At 42.6% G+C, this 21624-nt stretch overlaps 1 protein-coding gene across 1 annotated transcript; it reads right to left on the minus strand.

Annotated features, from left to right (window-relative positions):
* Positions 1 to 392: 392 nt before the first annotated feature.
* Positions 393 to 11779, minus strand: LOC109422769 (serine-rich adhesin for platelets). Its single transcript, XM_029861690.2, has 3 exons — positions 11207 to 11779; positions 1687 to 3139; positions 393 to 1440 (listed from the first exon to the last, which is right to left on the minus strand). Exons 1-3 carry the CDS (start codon positions 11705 to 11707, stop codon positions 1106 to 1108), a joined length of 2289 nt encoding a protein of 762 aa, XP_029717550.2. The 5' UTR covers positions 11708 to 11779; the 3' UTR covers positions 393 to 1105.
* Positions 11780 to 21624: the final 9845 nt, after the last annotated feature.

Raw genomic sequence — 21624 nt, forward strand, 5'->3', positions numbered from 1 at the left:
GTTGTCTCTACATAGGTTCAAGTCAGCGGGAGCAAGCCAAAGTCGGTCGAAGGAAAAAAAGATGAATAATTTTGTTTATGCTTAGTTTTGATAAAAATGCTAATGTGTGTACGTTTTTATGGTTATTTGATTTGTTGAAAATGCTATCGAAAACAGATCTTGAATAATCGGTTTTCGGGCTTATGCCTTTTCGGTTGGTTTTCTCAATAATACGGGTCGGGATGATGGGGGCCAATGCACGTGGGAGCTCTTTCTCTAGCATTGGGACCAATATAAATTTATCTAGTTTAGATTGGGAGGTATCTGAGCATTTCGAGTTAACGGGTCTTTTACGGTCGGCGGTTTTCTTTTACGCTGCTGGTGCTTTCTTTCGCCAATAACAACATTCGGGGTTATCATTTTGAATGAATTTTTCCTTTCTAAATATTTATTTTAAATAACATTAAGTATAAAAATATATTAATATTACCTCAATAAATGTATTCTTTGGCATTTCCTTACTCTCGTTTCTTTTCGCTTGCTTCTCCATGTAGATGTACGTATTGCCAAATGAATCAGAAATGAATCTTCAGCTTTCATTTCTCCCGATACCGAAGCGATCCAAATGTAAATTCAACCAAAATAAACCAATGTGAATGTTTAACAATTTTGAATTTGCTCGATTATACAAATATCTGGTTCAGATTTATCCACGTTTATATATACCAAGGAAACGAAAAACAAACAAAATTATCTGCCACGAAACAATGGTCCGTTGGGGTGTGGGCCACCATGGACCGCAAAAGTGTTATCGACTTTAAATATTTTCGTTATATAGCACTAACTATTCACACTAGAATCTACTATTTTTTGTTTTTCTCGTCGAATTGGTTCGCCTATTTTTTGTTTATTTTTTTCTTTACAGTGTTACGGTGTTCTAAAATATACAGATCATTGTTTACAATATCGATCGATTTGTGTTAAAATGACAGTTATAATTTTAACTATGCACTAAAAACATGTGAGCATGTGTTATGCCCTCTTTTTATTTACACTCGCGTAGTACGGTCATTAGTTAAGAACTTGCATCACAATCAGCGAACGGGCGCCTTTGGCTGCAGCAGCACTAGTTGGACGTCGCTGGAGCTTCCGGTTCCGGTCGCTGTTCCTCTTCGTCCTCTTCGAGTTCGATCTGTGTTTGTAGTGGCGGTTGCGGCAGTGGTGGACGAACACTGGCACCGCTGACGATCGACAGTAGCGACAGTGGCGGTTGCGGTGGTGGAACCATGAGTTCACAAGGCATCTGGTAGTCACCTCCACCGCAAACGGAGATATCTATGCAGCCGGGATCCGACGGAGGAGTCTGCCACCAAGGTTCGATCGTAGTAGTGACTGGCGGTGACGGAAGACGATGGTGGTGGTGGTGATGATGGTGATGAAGATGCAGATGTGGATCGGCATCTGTAAGTTTTGTTGGTTAGATTGACGTTGGATGGTTGCTGGGGTTTTGTGGTGTTCAAAAGGGGTTTCAAGCACTACTGTTGGTACTCTTATTTGTTGGTTGTTCATTCATGAGGAGGGTTTGCAATTTAGCAATATGTTCGTGAGGCCAAAACGTTGGAAGGTCTTTCTATACTAGGTGATCTCAAAGATCGGGTTCAAACCGGGGTGTCTAAGGGGGGTGGGGACTAGATTAAACTAGATTACCGTTGCTTCGTGCCATCGTGGCCGTATTGGTGGTGGTCGTCGGAGCTGAATGGTTAAGGCCAGACAGTTGATGGGGATGGCTGAGCATACCGTGACTGTGATGATGGTGTAGATGCGGATGGTGGTGATGATGCGGCGGATGGAAATGTTGGCCATTTGTACTACTACTGCTGGAGCTGCTATTGCTGCTGTTGCTACTGTTGGCACCACCGAATACTCCGGAAATTTTCAATTTCCCCAATTTATTCCAAAAGCTGGACTTGTCGCCAAGCGCGTCTAAGTGATCGGAATTGGATTTACTATGTTTATTTAGCTTATCAGAATAGAAACAACAAGTTAGCTTATTTGCATTAGGTATCACAACGTTAGAAGCCATTTTACTACAACTAGCACTCCCACAGGCCGAATAGCCGCCAACTGGGCCTGAACCGCAGCCGCTATTGCTCCCACAGCTGCTTCTTATCGAGCTACTACCGGCCATCATCGACATGCCTGAACCACTACCCTCTGCGTTGTCGTTGATTGTGACCGTCTTGCTGTTGTTCGTATACATGGTAGTAGTCCGATACAGCATGCTACTGGAATAACTAGCACCACTACTACTACTGCCGCTTATACCACTATCTACGTCGCCACTGTTTGGCTGCGAAGTGGTCGGCGAAAGCCGTTCTTGCATGTGGATCATAGCTGAATTGGACGAACCTGCTGCTATGCAATCGTCCTGGGACAGCTCATCATGGTACTGTGCGCAATGGATTTCATTCAATCGTTCCTCAATGGCATCCTGTTCGTCCTTCGACGGCATGATCAACGTCTCCACTGAAAGATTCAGCTCCCCTATTATTCTGTCGTGCTGACTCTGCACGTGCCTCAGTTCATCGTGAATATTGAATTTGCTTATCGATTCAAAGCTTTGCATCGAGGAAGAGTTTATGTTCGCTCCAGGCTTGGGCGTCCCCAGAGTACTTCCAGCACCGACATCCTCATAGATGTTCTCCTTCGTGCCGTAACGCGTGGTAAACGTATGCTTCTCTTGAGTAGCTGCGGCATTGCCTATGGCGCCGGGGCCTCCACCGGACGCCCCGGGCGAATTAGATGTTATCGAACTCTTCCGGAAGCTTTTACTCAATAAGGCACGTAGAGAATTGGTGGATGGCAACTTGGAGAGCGCATTGCTCGACACTGACGAGGAGATTTTGTGTATCTGGGGTATATTGTTTGGATGTAGCTGACCGCCTCCGGCTTGTTGTGACTGCTGCTGTTGCTGTTGTTGCTGGAGGGCTTGCTGTTTGAGGAGCATCGGTTCGCAGTACGCGTACGAGTATTCCGGGTTGATGCTACTGTCGTTACTGGACTGGTGATGGTGCAAGTAGGAGGACGGTAGGGTGGCGGCCGATATTGGAGCTGGTTCGTACCGCTCCATGGTCGCCACGATGTTGTTGCGCCATTTTATCTGAAAGTGGGTAACAGAGAATGTTCAATTAGTTACTTCTTCAGTGAAATAATGCAATACAGTAATCCGTTAACTGGAAGAGTTCTTGCACTCTATTGCGTGAAAAACGGCTTTCGTTATTTTAACAGGTTTGAATCAGTTTTACTTAGAATACTGTCTTTAAAGAAGTTGATTAAAAGATCCATATTTCTTGCATGGTGAACAATTAACTTCAGCATTGGCACAAAAGTTACTTCAAATGTAAAGCAAATTTGTTTTTTAAATTTTCTCACCAGATGGTGCTGCAGTATAATTGATTTAATAATATCTCCGCCCAACAAAAGTATGCAGTTTTGATGTTTTCTGCAGATATGGTTGTCTGGTCAAAATTAGCCCAGTAATGTTATTATTAGTTGGACATCCTTCGAGCAGTTGAAACTGGGGTAAACAAATACTGTTGCTCTACTCAGCGAAGATATATAGAGATGGCGTCTTCAACAAACCCGTTCAAGTAAATACATTTGAGCCATGTAATGTTATTTTTATCACGGATAAATATCATAATTTAACTACAAGGCTTCCCGCAAGGATGTATCGTTGAAAATATTCAGAAATTTCTCTCGATAATTATCCATGGATTTCTTTTAGAACTGCTAATGGACGTCTTTCTAGAATTTCTCCCGGTATTCCTTTCAGGATTCTTCACTGTTTGGAGTGTTGGGAAGCAAAGATTATATAGGTATATGTACATTAGGTCATTGGATTCTGTAGCATTCAACTGGAGATGCCCAAAAATTTGCGTGAAAAGGTTTACTCCAGGGACTCAACCCGGGATTGTTCCATTGATTCCTCACGGGATTTTTTATTGTCTCCTGGGTTTCCGCCAAGGAATACGGTAGCTTTTGCTTTCAGTTCGCCGTGAAAACACACATACTGAAGCTAGAGCGTATCCAGTATCGTTGACTTCGGATCGCGTTAGGCTGCATGAACTCGACGCACACAATGAGTTTGGAGGTACTAGCAGCAGTACTCCCTTTATAAGATCGTTTCGTGGAATTGTCGTTAAGGTTTCTCATCCGCTGTGAGGTGCTGAATCCATTGGTAATTGAAAACTTTGAAAAGCTGATCGAACGAATTCATCAAACTCGTCAAGGTGGGCGCTATGGAAATCGATATTTATGACCGTCATATCGTCTTCAATGATTTTTTTTTTTGATTGCTCGTCAGCATGCCTTGGTCAGTTGGCAACAAAATGGGATGCAGGAGGGTTGGGCAGGTGGTTACATTCAATTCTCCCACAGGTATCAAAGACGGCGTGGTTCAAGGGGTTGGAAATGGGTCGATATTTTATCAAGATAATGTGCCGACTTATGTTCAATCACTACTCTCTGGGCTCGCATTTCTATCGAATATGGCTCACAGACAGCAACTGTTGTAGCTGTGGTGCAGGCTATCAAGATATCAACCATGTTGTGTGGGAATGTCCCGAATACGGTATTGCCAAATCCCGAGGGAAACCAGAAAAGGAAGACATTGGAAGTGTGTTGGGTAAACTTGATCTTGAGTATATGAAGCTTGTGTACGACTTCTTGAAGCAAGCTGAAGTCTTCGTTTGATATCCTCGTCTTGTTGTTCCACTTGTCCATCTCGTGTCTTTATTTGATATCCCAGTCTTGTTGCTCCACTTGTCCACCTCGTGTCCCTTCGAAAATCGTCTGTATGTATCGTTACAGGTTGTTTGTCCACTCTACGTTTGACCAACAGCAATACGCCAAACCAAGCTGTCACGTGTCAACGAAAAGCCCCATCACCCTATCCTTTCCTCAAATATTTTTGTTCTCCCTAATCTCGACCAAACCACGAGTTTTACGGTTCCCCAACTAACATAGTTTATAAGACAAAAACATAAAATTGTAAATAGATTTAACTGAATTCGGCTCCGTTATGCCTGTTGGTGCAAGAGCCTTAAATAAATGATTAAAAAAAAAAAATAGGATTTGTTCATTGAATGATCAAGCGAATTTTTCAGGAATTTTCAGGCCGTTTTTTCAGGGTTCCTTTCAAGATTCTTTATAGGATTCCTCCATTGATCCGTCTTGGGTTTCCTTTACGAATTACTTCAGGGATTCATCAGATATTCTTCCTTCACTGATTTCTCCAGTAATTCTTTTCTCCCAGGATTTCTTGCGGGTTTTGAAAAGTGTGAATACAGCTTAGTGGCATTCCCCTTGCGTGTCCTTCCCCTAGCAAGCATCAGTGACAGCCAACACCATGATGCAGCCATATTGAGGAGAGGAGCTTTGGCCGAGCAAGTCGCCTTAATCGTAAGGTTTCTTATTATGCCAAGTGATTATAGTGTAGTTTGCTTAGATGGCCGGGAACGGATTGTTTCAGTGGATTACACAATATTCACAGTTCTTTCATGGATTACTCCTGAGATTCCATCTGAAATTCCTTCAGGTTTCTCCCGAGATTTCTTCCGGAGATTCCTTCAGAAATTTTTCTCGTAATTCCTTTATTGATTCTGCCCGGGATGGAAATTCTAAGAAAATTAGGAATTTATTCCAGTACTTCTTCGGGATTTCTCCTGAGATTACTTTAATGAGTTACCAGTTGATTGATCACATCATGGACCCTTTCAGGGAATAATTAGGAGAGGAATTCTTGGAGGAATTCTCTGAAAACCCCGTTGAGAAATTTTCTGAATCCAAAGAAACTATTCTGGAACAATTCCTGAAAAAAATACTTGAATGAACTCCTGGAGATACTTATTTCTAGAATAATTAAGTTGAGAAATTTCTTAATGGATTCCGGAACAAAAAATTCCTGCAACTTTGGATTTTTTGCAGAAATTGTTGAAATATTTTTCTGGAGTATTCCTTGAAATAATATGACTATATGCTATAAGCAATTCCTTCATAATTTTCATGCAATATTGAAGTTTTCTTTGATGACTTTCTTGCAACATTGAGGAATTCCTGGAAAAATATCTGGTTCCTGAAGAAATTCCAAGGCATGATCATTGAATGAATTTTTGATGAGAATCGCAAAGAAATTTTCAAACGATTCCTGGAAGAATTTCTAAAAACATACCTGAAGAAAATTTTGCATTTATCCCATAACCTCTGAACAACCGGAGCAACTTCCGGAACAACTCTTGTAAGAATATCCGAATGAATGCCTGAACAAAATTCTGAAGGAATTCTTATATAAAGTTTTGGAGAAATCCCGGAAGAAGTCTGTGGTGGAGTTTCAGCCGGTATCTGTGGGAGAATTTTGGATAAATGTTTAGAATAGTCTCAGTGGAAATCTCTGGAGGAATTTCGTCAAAACCTCCTGATGAAATTCTTGCAGGAACCTGGGGAAAAACCATTAATGAAACCCTAGAGGCATGCCTACAGATATCCCAGCTCTGAAGCAGTTCTTGCAATAATCTTTGAAAGAATTCTCGAAGGCATGCCTGGAGGACTTCTGAAAGTAATCCCTGAAGAATCTGTGAAGGCATTTCTTCAAAAATCCCTTCAGGAATTTAAGCAAAAATCCATAGAAGTTTTTTTTATTAAATATCCCGGAAGAAATTCGTGAAGGAATCCCCGAAGGATGTTTTCGAAGGAACTCCTAAGGGAATACCAGCAGGAACCTCTTGGAGATGTCTGTGGAACAATTGCCAGAGGAATATCAAGAGAAAATTGTGGAGGAATATCAGGAAGAATATTTGAAGGAATGGCTAAAGAACTTCCTTGGGCAATTTCTGAAGTTCTTTATTAAGTAAGCCCTGAAGGAATTTTAAATTAACCCCTGAAAAATAAAATCCCCAAAAAAAACCCTAAAATCCGTGAAAAAAATGTGTGCAGGAATCCACGCAAAATTTGCTGAAAATAATTTTAGAGGAATCATTGAAGGAACCATTGAAGAAATGGCTGAAGGAATCTCTGGACTGTGTTTTCTGAAGGAATGACTGGAAAATTCCTAGAGATACCTCTTCAGGAAAGCCTAGATTTTTTAAACAATGTCTGAGGCAGTTCGCGAAGAAATGCTACGGAACAATTTTTGGACAAAATTCTGATGGAATCAGTGTGAAGAGCTAGCATCTGTTTAACCTTCCTTTTGCATCACGTTGGCAGCAGCTCGCTGACGTAGTGTACAGTTTTGATCAAAAACGACCCTAATGCCAAAGGAGGGTTAAATTCACGAATAAAAAGAAAAAAAATCTGATGGAGGATACCTGATCAGCTGGACGAAACGAAACGACTGAAGAATTTTCGAAATAGCCGACGAAAGAACTCTTGGAGAAGTTGAAGCGGAAATCGTGCAAGAATTCAGTTAGAATTTTCCATGAAGGCATAAGGGAAATATTCTTGGCTTCTTTGGTATTAAAGTATCATCGTGGTAGCGTCAACGAAGGAATCCCTTAAAGAATTTCCAGATGAGAGCGTGGGAGAATTCCAGGAGAAATACATTCAATATATTTCATTAGAACTTCTGATAATCACCGGAATAAGTAGTGAGAGCATTTCTTATAGAATACTTGAAAAAAAAAATTAGGAATTCTTGAGAGATTTCACGAAGCATCTACAAGGAACCATTTCTAGCCCAGAGAAACTTGTCGTAGAGTAGGAAAAACTTTTGTAAGAATTTGAGAAAGAACTGTCAAAGAATCTTCAGAAAAACTTTCGGAAGAATACCTGGACGAACTTTCGGAAAAAGAATTTAGAAGAACGCTGGAAGACTTCTTCTTCTTCTTCTTCTTGGCGTAACGTCCTCACTGGGACAAAGCCTGCTTCTCAGCTTAGTGTTCTATGAGCACTTCCACAGTTATTAACTGAGAGCTTCCTCTGCCAATGACCATTTTGCATGTGTATATCGTGTGGCAGGCACGAAGATACTCTATGCCCAAGGAAGTCAAGGAAATTTCCTTTACGAAAAGATCCTGGACCGACCGGGAATCGAACCCGTCACCCTCAGCATGGTCATGCTGAATACCCGTGCGTTTACCGCCTCGGCTATATGGGCCCCCGCTGGAAGACACTACTGACAGAACTTCCAGGTTGTTTTACGCATGATCTTCCATCTTCTGGGAGAATTCCGAAGCAGATAAATAAATAAACTGAGAAAATGAAAAAAAAAAAAAAAACAAATGAGGTGGAACTGTTTGTTATTCTGGAAGAACTCACAAAAAAGTCCGAAGCAGCTTCAAGAAGAATGTTCCAAGGAATTCCATGAGCAATTTACAGAAGAACTGGGACTGGTATCTCAGAAAGAAACAACGGAATAACTTCAGGAAGAGATCGCAGAGGAGTTTCCGGAATTATTCCCGTCGGAACTTTTAGCATAACTTTTAGTAAAGCTTCGAGGAGAGTTCCCAAAGGAAATTTCGTAAGAATTTATAGGCGGGGGGCTGGGTCTCCAGTTAGCCTAGTGGTTAAGGCTATGGATTGCCAATCCGGAGACGGCGGGTTCGATTACCGTTCCAGTCGGGAAAATTTTTTCGACTCTCTGGGCATAGCGTATCATTGTACTTGCCACATAATGTACAAATTCATGCAATGGCAGGCAAAGAAAGCCCTTCAATTAATAACTGTGGGGAAGTGCTCATAAAGAACACTAAGTTGAAGCGAGGCAGGCCAAGTTCCAATGTGAACGTCGAGCCACAAAGAAGAAGAAGAAGAAGAAGAAGAAGAAGAAAATAGGCAGGGATGGAATTCCTCAATTAAAATGTGCATAGTGCAGCTCATTTTCATATTAAAACTGCGCACACTTGCACACAAACTAAGGAGCATGACATCCCTGTTTATAGGAGAACTTTGGAAATAATTTTCGGAGCAACTCCCAGAAGATTTCATAAAGGATGATCCGGAAGCATCCTCGTTGGAGCTTGTTGAAGAAGTCCTGGAGGAACTCTTAGAATAATTATAGAAGGAACTACTGGAGTAGCCCCTGAAAGAACTTCTGGAAAAACAATTTGAACTTAATGTAGGAAATGAGGCTCGGAGGGGGAGCATATAGCTGAAACGGTGAACGTGTGGGAATTTAGCATGACTGAGGGTGACGGGTTCGATTCCTGAAATATTCTCGATTTTTTTTTGAATAGTGTGTCATCCGGGTAAAGTTACCGAACTAATTTTTGGAAAAAATTCCAGATGAAATCCTGAAAGAAGCATCTACGAGGAACAGTTCCTTAAGGGACTAGTAGAAGAGTTCCGTGAAGAACTTCCTGGATACATTTTTGATGGTACATACCGATGAATTCATAAAATGATTCTCGGAAGAAATTGAAGAAAAATCTCGAACGAACTCTTAAAAAAACTTATTGAATGAAATTCTTGAAAAATTGTTAAAAAAAACGACCGGAAGATTTCCGACAGATCCCTAAACGAACTTCCGGAAAAAACTCTTAGAAGTACACCCAGAAGATTCCCCAGAGAAAATATATGAATAATTCTCAGGGGAAATTTTGGAAGAATTCTCAAAAAAAAAGAGGTATAATTTCCAGTGAAGTTATGGGATGATCTTCCGAAAAAACTTATGGAAGATATCACAAAGGTACTAATGGAAGTGCAGTTGGGGAGTCTACCAGAAGAAACTTCCAAAAGAAGTCCTGAAGGAACTTTAGCAAGATTTAGCAAGATGAAAATAATTTTCAGACAAACTTTCGAAAGAATACCTGGAAAAGCTTCATGATCAACTGCCACTGAAAAAAAAAATCCCAAAGGAACATGCCGAAAAATTATAAGAAAAACTTCTGCAAGATTTTTCGTAAGAACATCTACAACAACTCAGAAGGAGTTTATGGTAGAATTCCTAGAGAAGCTTCTGAAACAAATCTCGGAGGCACTCCTAGAGAAAGTACCTGTGAAATGCCTTAAGGAATACGTGGAAAGTCTTCTAAAGGAGTTCTCGGTGATACTGCTAATGAATTTCTTCAGGATCTTTTACAGGAATTCTCAGAAATTTCTTGCGGATCACCTAGAGGAATTTCCGATGGAACAGATAGAGGAATTTTTAATGGAACACCTAGAGGAACTCCAAGAAGAAATTCCTGCGTAGAAGAAGAAGAAGTAGAAAAAATAAATAAAGTTGTAGCGAAATCTGGAAGAGCTCCTGGATGAACTGTTGAAATAATTCCCTGAGGAACACTTAGAATAATTACCGGTGAAACCCCTAAAGGAATTCTCATAGAAACTTGTAAAAGAATTCCTGGTGATATTCCTAGCGGAATCACTTTAGGAACTCCTATAGGAGTTTAAAAGAATTTTCGGCGGAACTCCTAGAGAAATTCTCGATGAACTCCTAGAAGAACATCTGAAAGAACTTCCGGTGGAACTTTGAGATGAATTCCATGTGGATCTTCTTGAGCAATTCTTAATGGAAATCCCAATGAAACTTCTAGACAAATTTCCGGTGGAGGTCCCACTGGAAATTCCAAAGGAATACCAAGAGGAATTTCCGACGGAGCTCTCAAATCGATTCCCAGTGGAACACTTGGAGAATTTCTCATTGGAACTTCTAGAGGAATTCTCGGTAGAGCTTCCAATGGAAATTCTGGAGGTATAATCCCAGGTACCATCTGGATGTAATCCCAAGAGGAACTCGCGGTGGAATCCTTAGAGGAATTCCCAGCCGAACTCATAGAGATATTCCTTGTGAAACTTCTACAAAAATTTGCAGTTAAGTAGCAGGAAGACCATCCCAGTAAAATTCAAGAGGAATTCCTAGGGGAACTGCTTTAGAATTTTCTAGTGAGGCTCCTGAATGAATCCACAGTAGAACTCCTACATAAATTTCTAGTGGGCCTGCTAAAAGAACTCTCGTGGCACATTGAGAGGAATTGCTGGCAGAAGGCCTGGAGAAATTTCCAAAGGAACTTTTAGAGGAATCGCCTTTGGATCTCCTTGGAATTCGAAACAAATACCGGTGTATCAGTTTAAAACTTGGTATTTTTAGTGGGTAACTGTTACAAATTTGCAATAGAGTACGGTGAAAATATAACAAGTACCAGATTTAATTTGGATCCTTGGATATTTTGTGTCCGATCAGCCAAAATAACTCATAATTAGGCTAAGTCAATAAAGACTATAAAAAACTCACTTCTTTTCCATCGCGCACCGCTTCCTTCAACTTGATGGGGTCGTCCTCCAGGTAGACCTCGATTACGTCCGGATCCGGTTCCGGGTAGCGATTGTGCTTGCTGTTGGCCAAACTACTGTTCAGGCTGCTGCCGTTGTTGGTCGTCATGGTTACCGCGGCCGTCGTCTGCGGATGGTAGATATTCTCATTGAACCCCATCGAGGGCGACCCTGGCGGGTACATGTACTTGCTAACACTCTTCCCCAACGAGTCCTTCCGGTGTCGCGAGGCATGAAACCGGGGTGCGGAACGGTGCAGTCCGCCGATTCCCATCGATGGTGGAGGTGCCATTTGTTGAGCGGCCGTATGTTGCTGGTGCTGGAAGAGCATTGCCTGGGCGGGATGAAGCGGATGCTGGTACGGCTGGAATTGCTGGTCTGACTGCTGCTGCTGCTGGGACTGTTGGAGTTGCTGTAGCTGCTGAGAGGTCAGACGACGACCTCCCATCGTTGAGAGCTCCATTTTGCATTATGATAATTTATGGCAACTGATGATAATTTGGACCCTGCAAGAGAGAAGATAAAATTTTGACATTTAGTTGGAATCGATAAATAGTGGCATGAACTGCAGGACGTGTTAGAAGTATTTGGAAGAAAACCTTTAAAATAGTTCAACAATCTTGATGGGCTCAAAATAGTGCTGTGCTGAATGAATTTACTCCGGAATGCAAATGCCCTCCAACGCGTTGAGCACTCGCTCTCCGTGCAAACCAGAAAATCATCACCATCGCTGTCATTTTCCCTCACATGGGGCACCAACTGGCAACCCAGGAAGCGTCCCAAAGTGTGGAAGGAAAATCAAATTAAAACCACAGAACCCATACCCGATTATTTACAGCAATTTCGGTTCGACCCGCAGCAGACTGCGTCCTATCCCTTCTCGGTCTCCTCCATCAACCAGACGCAGCCCATCCGAACCAAAAGCTTTAGACTAGACTCTGGTTCCCAAACTTGTCGGAGCAATCGCCCCCTTGAAGCTGTTGAAAAATATTTTCGCCCCCAAAGCTTGCTTTTTTTTTAAATACGATTCATTAAAATCTACAAATTCTGTCTATTTTGTAAGCCACTAGAACAAAACCTGCCTTTTTTCACTGTATTTTTTTATATTTTCTTAATGTTTTGACGTGCGCAAAAAAAAATACATTATCATTTAATTTTCAGCTTTAAATTGAGGGAGTTAGAAGCAAAGGGATGTAAGTGACAAAAACCCACTTTCAAGTAAATGAGCTTTAAAGTTTTGCACCAATTTTTCATAACATACAAAATGTATGGAGTTCCAAAATCAACCCAATTATCTCCGATTTATTGTATTTTTTCTAATCACCATAAAAATAATCTTAAGACAGTTCTTGAAAGCTTGAAATCGGAAGAAGAGGGCTCCTCAATTTATTTTATAATATAAAATCGTGAATAAATAGCATTCAGAATCATATTTTTTGCTAGAATTTCAAGGAAATGTAACTTCTGAATAAAATTATTTCCAAATATCGAAGAAGGAAGAATAGATAGAAGGGTTTTAGGATTCAGCTTTATAAGTCGTCTTGGTTTTCTCAAAGAAACTCCAAAAGTTCGACGAAGATTGAAATTTCACCGTAAATTAGATAATTCCGTAATTAATATGCCCAATAATAAAACAAAAAACTTTCAAGTAGAGTGTAAAATTTCAGCAATTTTATTAAATATAAACTTCGAATAACGGGATATTTGTAAAATCATAGAAAAAAAAGGGATAAGAACCTTAAATACAATCTTAAAATTTCCAAATTATGTTTAAAATTCTATCAGAAAATCTCAAAATACGATTGAAAAACTCTGGTAAAATCAAAATACTTTCAGAGCTTCTCTATATCTTAGAATATATGAATGCTTTAAAAAACGCATTTTCAATTTACACCTGAGACAAATCCAGGACACAAGTTTCGTATTTCTTTAAACATGAAGAATTTTGATACATTGTTTGTACATCATATTGTTGTAAACTTGTAAACCAGTATAATTTATGTAATAACTTCATTTTTTAAATTACCAGGTAACAACAAATGCACTACAAAAATGTTAAAATTTCAAACATGTATTCGAGTATTAAGTGCATTAAGTAAATTTATTATATTAAATCTGATGTTATTTGATAGTTGGCATTTTAAATTATTCACAACTAAAAATATAGGTATTGCTGTGTTTTCAAAAATAAAAACGAAAACTGTAAATAAAAAGAAAATCGGGTTAAGTTAACCCGATTTTCTTTTTATTTACAGATATTCCCCTAACAAGCCCAGGTGAATCATCACGAAAACTGTTGTTTTAAAAGAGATCTGTTTCCACTTAATGGCTGATGGCTCAAGAAAAGCACATGATCAAATTCTCCGAAATAGTTGCACTCGAGTTGAGATTAGGTTTTCAAAATGAATCGTTCTGAAAATAATTACAACCCGTTCAAGGGGAACTTATTCTATTGTTTAGTAAGGTATAATAAGCCTGTTAAATCCCAAATTGATGTAGAAACTTTTCCAATCGAGCTGATTTGTTCGACCAACTTTCAGACAATGACAAAAACTCCTCTTGACAAAGAGACCGAAACTGTCAAAAAATACCCAAAATCACTCTCATTGAAATGGTTTTCGGAAAATCGCCCCCTTGTTGGATTTTTCGCCCCCCAATTTCTAATTTTAAAATTTTCGCCCTTTTCGATGTCGTTTTCGCCCCCAAGGGGGCGGTTTCGCCCACTTTGGGAATCACTGGACTAGAGTAACAAATGTGGTAGCCTGACACCACCGATAGAGAGCCCATACACATGATTCGATATTCCCCAAAACCACATCAAGGGATGGAGGGAGTAGCTATATCTCTAAACTCACACTCACTCTAAATTCGGTGATGTGCAAGTTTATCGGTATACCGCACACTGTGGAATGTGCACCCGGTGCTTCCCGCGCCGTACCGCGCCGCACTTCAGGAATTTCGGACACGAAACTGGATCCACAAACTTCACACGCAGAAAATGCACTCTCCACAGCTCTCGTTCCGATACGGATAGCTCTAAAACTGAACTGAGGTCCACTCCAACTGAAGGACGGACGGTCGATGGGTCGATGGCTGGACAACGACCGAGGGGGTGGACCACCGATTGTTCGTCCATCCGATGAAGCCGGCTAATGACCATAATGGGCAGGACAGCCATCAGGCAGGTGGGTAAACCGGACCATCGTCGGCGGCGGTCGGGTCGTCCTCGTCGTCGGTTTGGATGTTGAACCTGCAGCAGCATCATGGCTGCTCTGCTGGCTCAACGATGGCCCAGGCTGGCCTGCATGATGCGGTAGGCAACACAAGTGGTGGGATATCAGGAGACACTCTTTTCTACACCACTGCTTAACGATATTTGATTGTCTAATTTGTATGCAAATTGAGAGTGCTACTCTTCTCGCCCTGGATTCGGTTATTTTTTGTGTGCGGTGCTTCGGCCGATGGCCAATGCTTGCGTATAGTGTGGCTCTGGGAACGTGAATAAATAAAAATCCTAACCGGTCGAAATTCTTTCATTATCGTGAGTTTATAGGTACTAGAATAGCAGCGGGTTGCCGCAGCTGACAGCAAATCAACAGTACAATGGCATCGCGCAGAACATAATTTTGCATGCTTCCAGTGGAATAACGGTGGTTATGTGGTTTTAGCCAAAATGTAATATTTTGAGAGGGAAGAATATTTATATATGGTTGGTTAACGCATATTTGTAGATATATGTGAAGTTCAAAGGCATAAGTGTGTGTGACGAATTGAAATGAAAAATTGCTCAAAACCCACGTAGTTCTGGTGGGATTTGAGCCCACGTCTCCTCAATTCGTTAAGTAGGGTGCGTTAACCAGCTCCTCCACCGAACATTCACAAGTGGATAAATGAGTAGTGCTGTGAGTAGGCAAACAGTCTCGACACTAAAAATAACATGCTGTCGTACCCAATGCTAGGGGCGGTTGATCGACGTCCGATTGTTAGTGAAGGACTTTAAGCTCAACTGTGCATTATGTGACTCTAGAACTAAGGTGGTTGGCCGTAAAAAACAATTGTAGCGTTGATCCGTAAGAGAATAATACAAACCGAGACCAACGCCTCTAGAGAAAAAAAGGGCTAGTGTTGGGAAACTCGATACTTATAGCCAGTGAAGAGAATTGTCAGACAAAAGAGGCAGAAAACAAGCAACAAAGAAAGTGCGACGACTACTCTTTATCCCTACTGGTAACAGATAATGACATGATCTCGAAATTTTTTGTTGCAGACAAAACGGAAGCTGAATTTGTTGCGTACTTTTCAACTCGTGAATAATCAATTATTGCTAACCCAAAGTCGAAACTGTTTGATGATAGAGCTTCACCAGAGTTGCAGTGTTTACCGACTCGAAGTTACCGTTCGAAAATCGCAATGCAAGGCTTAAAAATCTCTAAACTCGTGGTGAACGATGTTAATCCCATTATTTTCAAGTTGGGACAAACTTATGTCGCATGGGTTTGTTTGTCGCAACAAATGCAGGTTGCGACATTGTCATTATTGTTGCGCGATGGTTGAATTTTGATTCACTGCTTATAGCTGCCAATCTCTCAACTTCATCGGGAGCACCCGCATACACGCCGATGCACAAAAGTACCGCGAATTCGTCACCGTAGTGATGCAGGACAGGATCCATTGTGCGAATGTTTAGAGGTAATCATACCCTCTATCAGAAGATGCCCGCGCGAGTTGGGAACAGCACTCATCACAATGCCGCTTGATCGTTTAGTGACTGATCGACGAAAGAATGTACAGTTCTTCAACTTCAGCATAATCAACGTGCTCATTCCTCACTCTGGAAATTAACTAATGATGACAAGTACGCATTCTACGCGCAGCTAGAGCTGCAGCTTCAACCGTTGCCCAAGCCACGATGTCATGATCATCATGCTCTCCTAAACGATCAGGTAAGCTAGAAGCATGAATTCAGACCGACAACTGGAAAGTTCAGCTTACAGCAGCTGACGAACGAAAAAGGCCAACGACTCATAGATTTCGTCGCCTCCAAGAGCATGGTACTACGGAGCATATTTTTCCAACACAGTTTCCTTTATCGTAACTTCTGGTGATTACCACATGTTACCGCCCTCAATGATAACATAACCCACGAAACTTATTTTAACTGTCTGTCCAAATGCGGTGAGGGCAAACGTTGCGTTTTGGTCGTTATACCGAAGCGGTCTTCGGGTATTATGGGCTGATCGGTCGTCCATAGAGAGAACGGGCGGTCAGCGTATGTTTGTTAGACCGAGAAGTTCGTGCTCGCGAAGGTCGGTACACGAGAAAGATCATCTATTGTTAATCCGGGTGTCCGGTCATTTGGCCGAACGCCGTTTGACCGAATGCCGTTTGGCCGAATGCCGTTTGGCCGAACGCCATTTGGATGAATGCCATCTGGCCGAATAGGTCATTTGGCCGAATGTCGTTTGGCCGAATCGTGATCAAAATAATTCAAAAGAAGTCTTCGACATTCTAATTCTCAATATGATCATCAGAGGCATTTCCTTCTTTTAATAACAGACTATTCTTTCTAGTTTTGATATTCAAGGCTTAGTTGGCGTTGAAACTGCCTATATTTTATCAAAGATTTTTCCTTCTTTGACTCATAGGCTGTTCTTTCAAGTTATACTGAGGCTGGGAACGGGGGCATGGTAACCTAAGTTCATCATTCATTTTTCGGCCTAACGGCATTTGGCCAAATGGTGTTCGGCCAAATGACCCGGAACCGTTAATTCGCTGGTCCGTACCACGTTTTTTTCGAGCATCGCGACTGCCAACACCAAGCCACCACGCTGCGAGTTCTGCTCTTCATGGCGGCCGCCACCGATCTTTATGGAAGCCAAAGCCGCGTTATGCTGCCCTCCGTGACGGCCCACTGTGGCCAACACCCTTCGTCATCAATCCACGCCGTAGCCGACGCCTTTCTTCTCGGCGGCCAACACCACTCTTCATTGCTGACAACGTCGACCTTTGACGCGGCCAACGCCGCGTTTCGCTGCGATCATCGGAGGTTACAAGCTCTCCACCGCTATCCATGCCGCATCACTCCCGATCAACAGTAATAGTGAATCCCACAACATCGCACCACCACCCCCCCCCCCCACCCCCCCTTCAGTGTGACGGTTATACCACCTGCTATAAAACGGAACAGTCCATCAGAACCAGCCGTCGATTGCTTTTTGGGACGGAGAATCCCGAAATAAAGTACCTTTGATCAGTCGGCACGGTCATCAACTTCTGGCGCTTCGCAGCTCTACGCTCCACGCTAAACGCCAACGCCAGGTACACGGTGTAAAAATTTTGGTTATTATCGAACTTTCATGTACCTCGGATTTTTCTTCATAGAATGTTAGAATTTCGGCTATAATGTATAAATGCAAAATTTGAAAATATTCTATCGGGGAAATTTTGAGTTAGATGAGTTTTTAGGTATTTTTCATACTAAAAATCAATAATTGCTATTTTAGCCCAAAAAACGTCCCATACAAAATGTATGGACAAATTTTCGCCGATGAAATATTTTCTTGATTTGCGTTTATGAATATATAGCCGAAATACTATTCATTTTCGAAGAAAAATCTGAGGTACATGAATGTTCGATAATAATCGAAATTTTGACACCGTGTAGGTAATTATATTGTCTTTGATGAATTGTTTTACCGAAAGCTCTCTATCCGTTCAACGCCCTGGGACCTGGGAGCAAAAAAGACCTTGTGTGCCCACTCCGGATGCGGCCGTGGCTTAGACCAGCTGCTTGAGGTCTTATGCTGGCTCCTTCAGGGTCAGTAGAAGCTCCCAGAGTCATAAGCGATTTCACACAGCAGACCGAATCGCAAATCGACCACGTGGAAACCGAGAGCATTAACAGGTAGGTACGTGGAAAGGAGTCTAGGAGTCGCTAATGATTCGACGTGGAGTGCAGAGCGATTTTGGAAGAGGATAACGCAGCGTTGGCGGTAATGTTGTAGGAAGGAACCCGCAGAACGTGGAACGATACAAACAGAAGCGGATGAAGCCTACCCACATTTTGTGGGAGACAAAACGCCGCCTGCAAAACGAGTGCTCGCAAGAGATCCGAGACCAAGATGGACGGCAGCCTACAAGTTGGGCGGAAAAAGATCTTACAAGCGTTGTGCGCGACCAAGGTTGCGGAAACTGACACCAACGAAGCCTGAATCTTCGCGGTACGCCCGTTAGGGATGACTTCGGGAAGGGAGGCGTACATGAGTACTCTCCATTGGTTAGCGTTTCACCAGCTACCGCCCTAAGTTGTCCTGCTCTTGGAAACTTGGATCTCAGCTCGTATTATAGACTACCCGTTGGACTCAAGCTCACGGATGGGGAGGGGAGCCAACTCAACTTGCTGTGCCATGGAAGTAACGGAATCCCACTTGTCCGCCCCGGTACACATCCTTTCAACAATGTTTTCCGGAGTGATGCCTCTACTGCATATCTCCTGCATACTGCTCAAAGACCACATGCTCCGCGGTCTCGTCGTAGTCTGCGCACTTGCGGAGAGAGCCTGCATGTCTGAATCGGTGCAAATACCACCTAATGCACCCATGGCCTGATAGAAATTGTGAAAGTGAAAATTCACCTCGCAATGGGGCCTGCTCGTCCATTTAGACACGCTCGGTATGAACCTGTATGCCACTTCAACAGAGACGATGTTCTGGTGCCACACCGCAGTGTGGTTACGATTGCGGTTGTTGAGCTTCGTTTGTGGTTGTTTATGTTCCGTTTTGTGGTGCGTGAGTCCCAACTGTCTCGACCTCATTCAGTCCTCCACTATGGCAATTGCGTGCGTTGCTATCAGTTTCACTTGCTCTATCGACTCGCCGTATACCACGAGGGTAATATCATCGGTAAATCCAACCAGCTTTACGTCCGGTGGAAGTTTGATCCACAATACGCTATCATACGCGCCGTTCCTCTCGCCTTCTTCGGTGTCACAGATTAACACCCTTTTCAGGAAGTAGCTCTCCAGTATCTGGCATAAGCTAACCGGGGCGGGACTCCTAGGTGGTGTATGACGCACTCGAAGACGTCCCATCTGACGCTTTTGAACGCATTCTTTACGACCAGCGTGACGACCGTGCAATAGCGGATTCCCGTTCGCTTCTTTTGGAGTGCTATTTCAGCAGTTTTGGTTACCGCTCTAATAGCGTTTACCGTCGATCAACCCTTCCGGAAGCCGAACTGGTTATTCTAGAGGCCAGAGTTATCGGGTTTCTCGGTATAGACCATCATCCTCAACAGAAAGATCCTTTTCAACCGTTTTCCAGCGGTGTTTAGATGGCAGATAGGTCTGTATGCCGACGGGTCACCAGATGACTTCCGGCTTTGGGCAGTAGAACCGATCTTTGCCTTTTACACTTCTCCGGAAAATCTCCTCTGTCTAGGCACTTCTGCATAGCCATTCTGAACGTGTCAAGACTGGCTGCGATGGCCGTCTTGATGGCTACTGTCGGGATACCGTCAGAACCCGGAGCCTTGTTCAACTTAAGCAACTTTGCTATTGTGATGAGCTCATCATTTGTCACCGGAGCGATCTCGCTTTGGCCGGTTTGGTCATAGGGGACGGGGGGGGGGCATGGTCTTGTATCGTGGTGCGGAAATAAGGTTTCCACGATCTGCTGCAGCATCTCTGTGGATCGTTCTGAAGGTGCTGATGCGCCCTTCGTTTTGGCCATGACTACTCTGTAGGCATCACCCTAAGGAGTCGTGTTGGTTGCTTGGCAGAGATTTTCGAAGCACGCCCATTTATGTGCTTCAATCTCTTTGTTCAGTGCCAGTTTAGCCGCCCTGTAGGCCTCATTTCATTCCATTCTACCCTCATCGGTGCGAGTTCTTTGTATCCTCCTTTTAGCTCTTAGGCAGGATGCGAGGATTACTGCATTTTTTTGGCACCACAAGTCCATTTGCGTCCATTTGCACCTTGGCCTTGGCGTCACATGCACGGCATAGGGTTGCGATTAGATCATCGCTTGATAGATTGTCGGTGTTACCCTCCATAAGCAATCGCTCCACAAAGGCCGCCTTATCGAAGCGCGAGGTCAGCCATCCCCGATGACGGTCGATGACCTTCGGCAGGGCCCGTCTTCCTTCGTGTTTCACCCTGTATCGAATCACCACATGGTTACTGCGTACATCTATCGTCTACACTGCAGTCCAAGCTGGGGTTTAGACCAGGGCCCCAGAAGGTCACGCTGTAGGTATTTTTTGTCGCCTACGTTCGTGACAACCATGTTCAGTCTAGCCATAGCTTCTAGTAGAGTCCAGCCTCCCGCGTCAGTCGCTTGATAGCGAATCCAGCACAGGCGAGAACTGATCTATCAGCCGCCTGGGAGGGGCATAGCAACCGCAGTAGTACACACCGTTGAAAACGACCGGTTGTACAAACCACTGCAAGCTTGGCCTTATTCGCTACCCAGCTCCCGTTATCGGAAGCTCAAGCTTAGAGATTGCAGCTCGGAGCTCGAAGCTTAGACCTAAAATCTTAAAGCTTTGAGCCATGAGCTTGTAAGTAGAAGCTGAAATGTTGAAATACGGAAGATTGAAATTAAATGCTCGAAATTGACGGCTTCAAGCAAGAAGCTGAATCTGGAAGCTCATAGCAAACAGCTCGAAGCATGAATCTCGGCTTCTCATTAGACAGCACAGACCCCTTGCTAGGCCTCTGGCCAACTGTTTGAGAAGAGAAGCTTACTCGAATGAAAAGAATAAGTTCTGCCTTCTGTTGTTGTTGTTGGTGTTCTAGATTTAAGGCGGTAATTTATAGATTTAAGGAGCTGATATCTTGTGCGCATTTAAAAAAAATATGCATTTATTTTTTCACTTAACATTTAAGTACTCGGAAGTTCAATTTATTCGGTTCAGGTTAGGAAGTTCAGGTTATTAAAACCCGGTTTATGTTGTTTTGGGTGTATAGATAATTTTATTTGGAGTTCATAGTTTTGTTGTAAATGTTTAAGCTACGTCTTTTGTGTTTCTTTGGACAACGCATGACTTGCATACAATTGAACGCTGCTTCAACAAAATGGCTTTGGTGCAAAGATGGTTGGTGAAAGATGCTAATGGCAAATAAAAGAAGCAGGTTAAGTTCCTGCTTCATGCTGAAGCACAGAACCAAAAAGCAGGAAATCCATCAGCATTTGTGTTTCTCAAGATGACTTGTTGATGAGTAGTAAGCATTCGATGCAGGCTCCATTTCGATCGAATGCTTTTCTTGGCACTGCTGAGAAAAAAAATCTTATGAGGGGTTTCAGTCAAACGATGGAGTGTTGTGTTCTGTTATAAAGTACTGTAACCGGGTGGGTCGGTGAAAACGAATATTCTGCAATG

The sequence above is a fragment of the Aedes albopictus genome, chromosome 1 (assembly GCF_035046485.1).
Source record: "Aedes albopictus strain Foshan chromosome 1, AalbF5, whole genome shotgun sequence".
Classification (NCBI taxonomy): domain Eukaryota; kingdom Metazoa; phylum Arthropoda; class Insecta; order Diptera; family Culicidae; genus Aedes; species Aedes albopictus.

Coding starts and splice junctions, on each gene's coding strand:
- LOC109422769 (XM_029861690.2), bottom strand. CDS start 11,707: ATGGAGCTCTCAACGATGGGAGGTCGTCGTCTGACCTCTCAGCAGCTA. Junction 3,140..11,206: donor CGGTGCGCGATGGAAAAGAA/GTGAGTTTTTTA, acceptor ACCCACTTTCAG/ATAAAATGGCGCAACAACAT. Junction 1,441..1,686: donor CACGATGGCACGAAGCAACG/GTAATCTAGTTT, acceptor CAAAACTTACAG/ATGCCGATCCACATCTGCAT.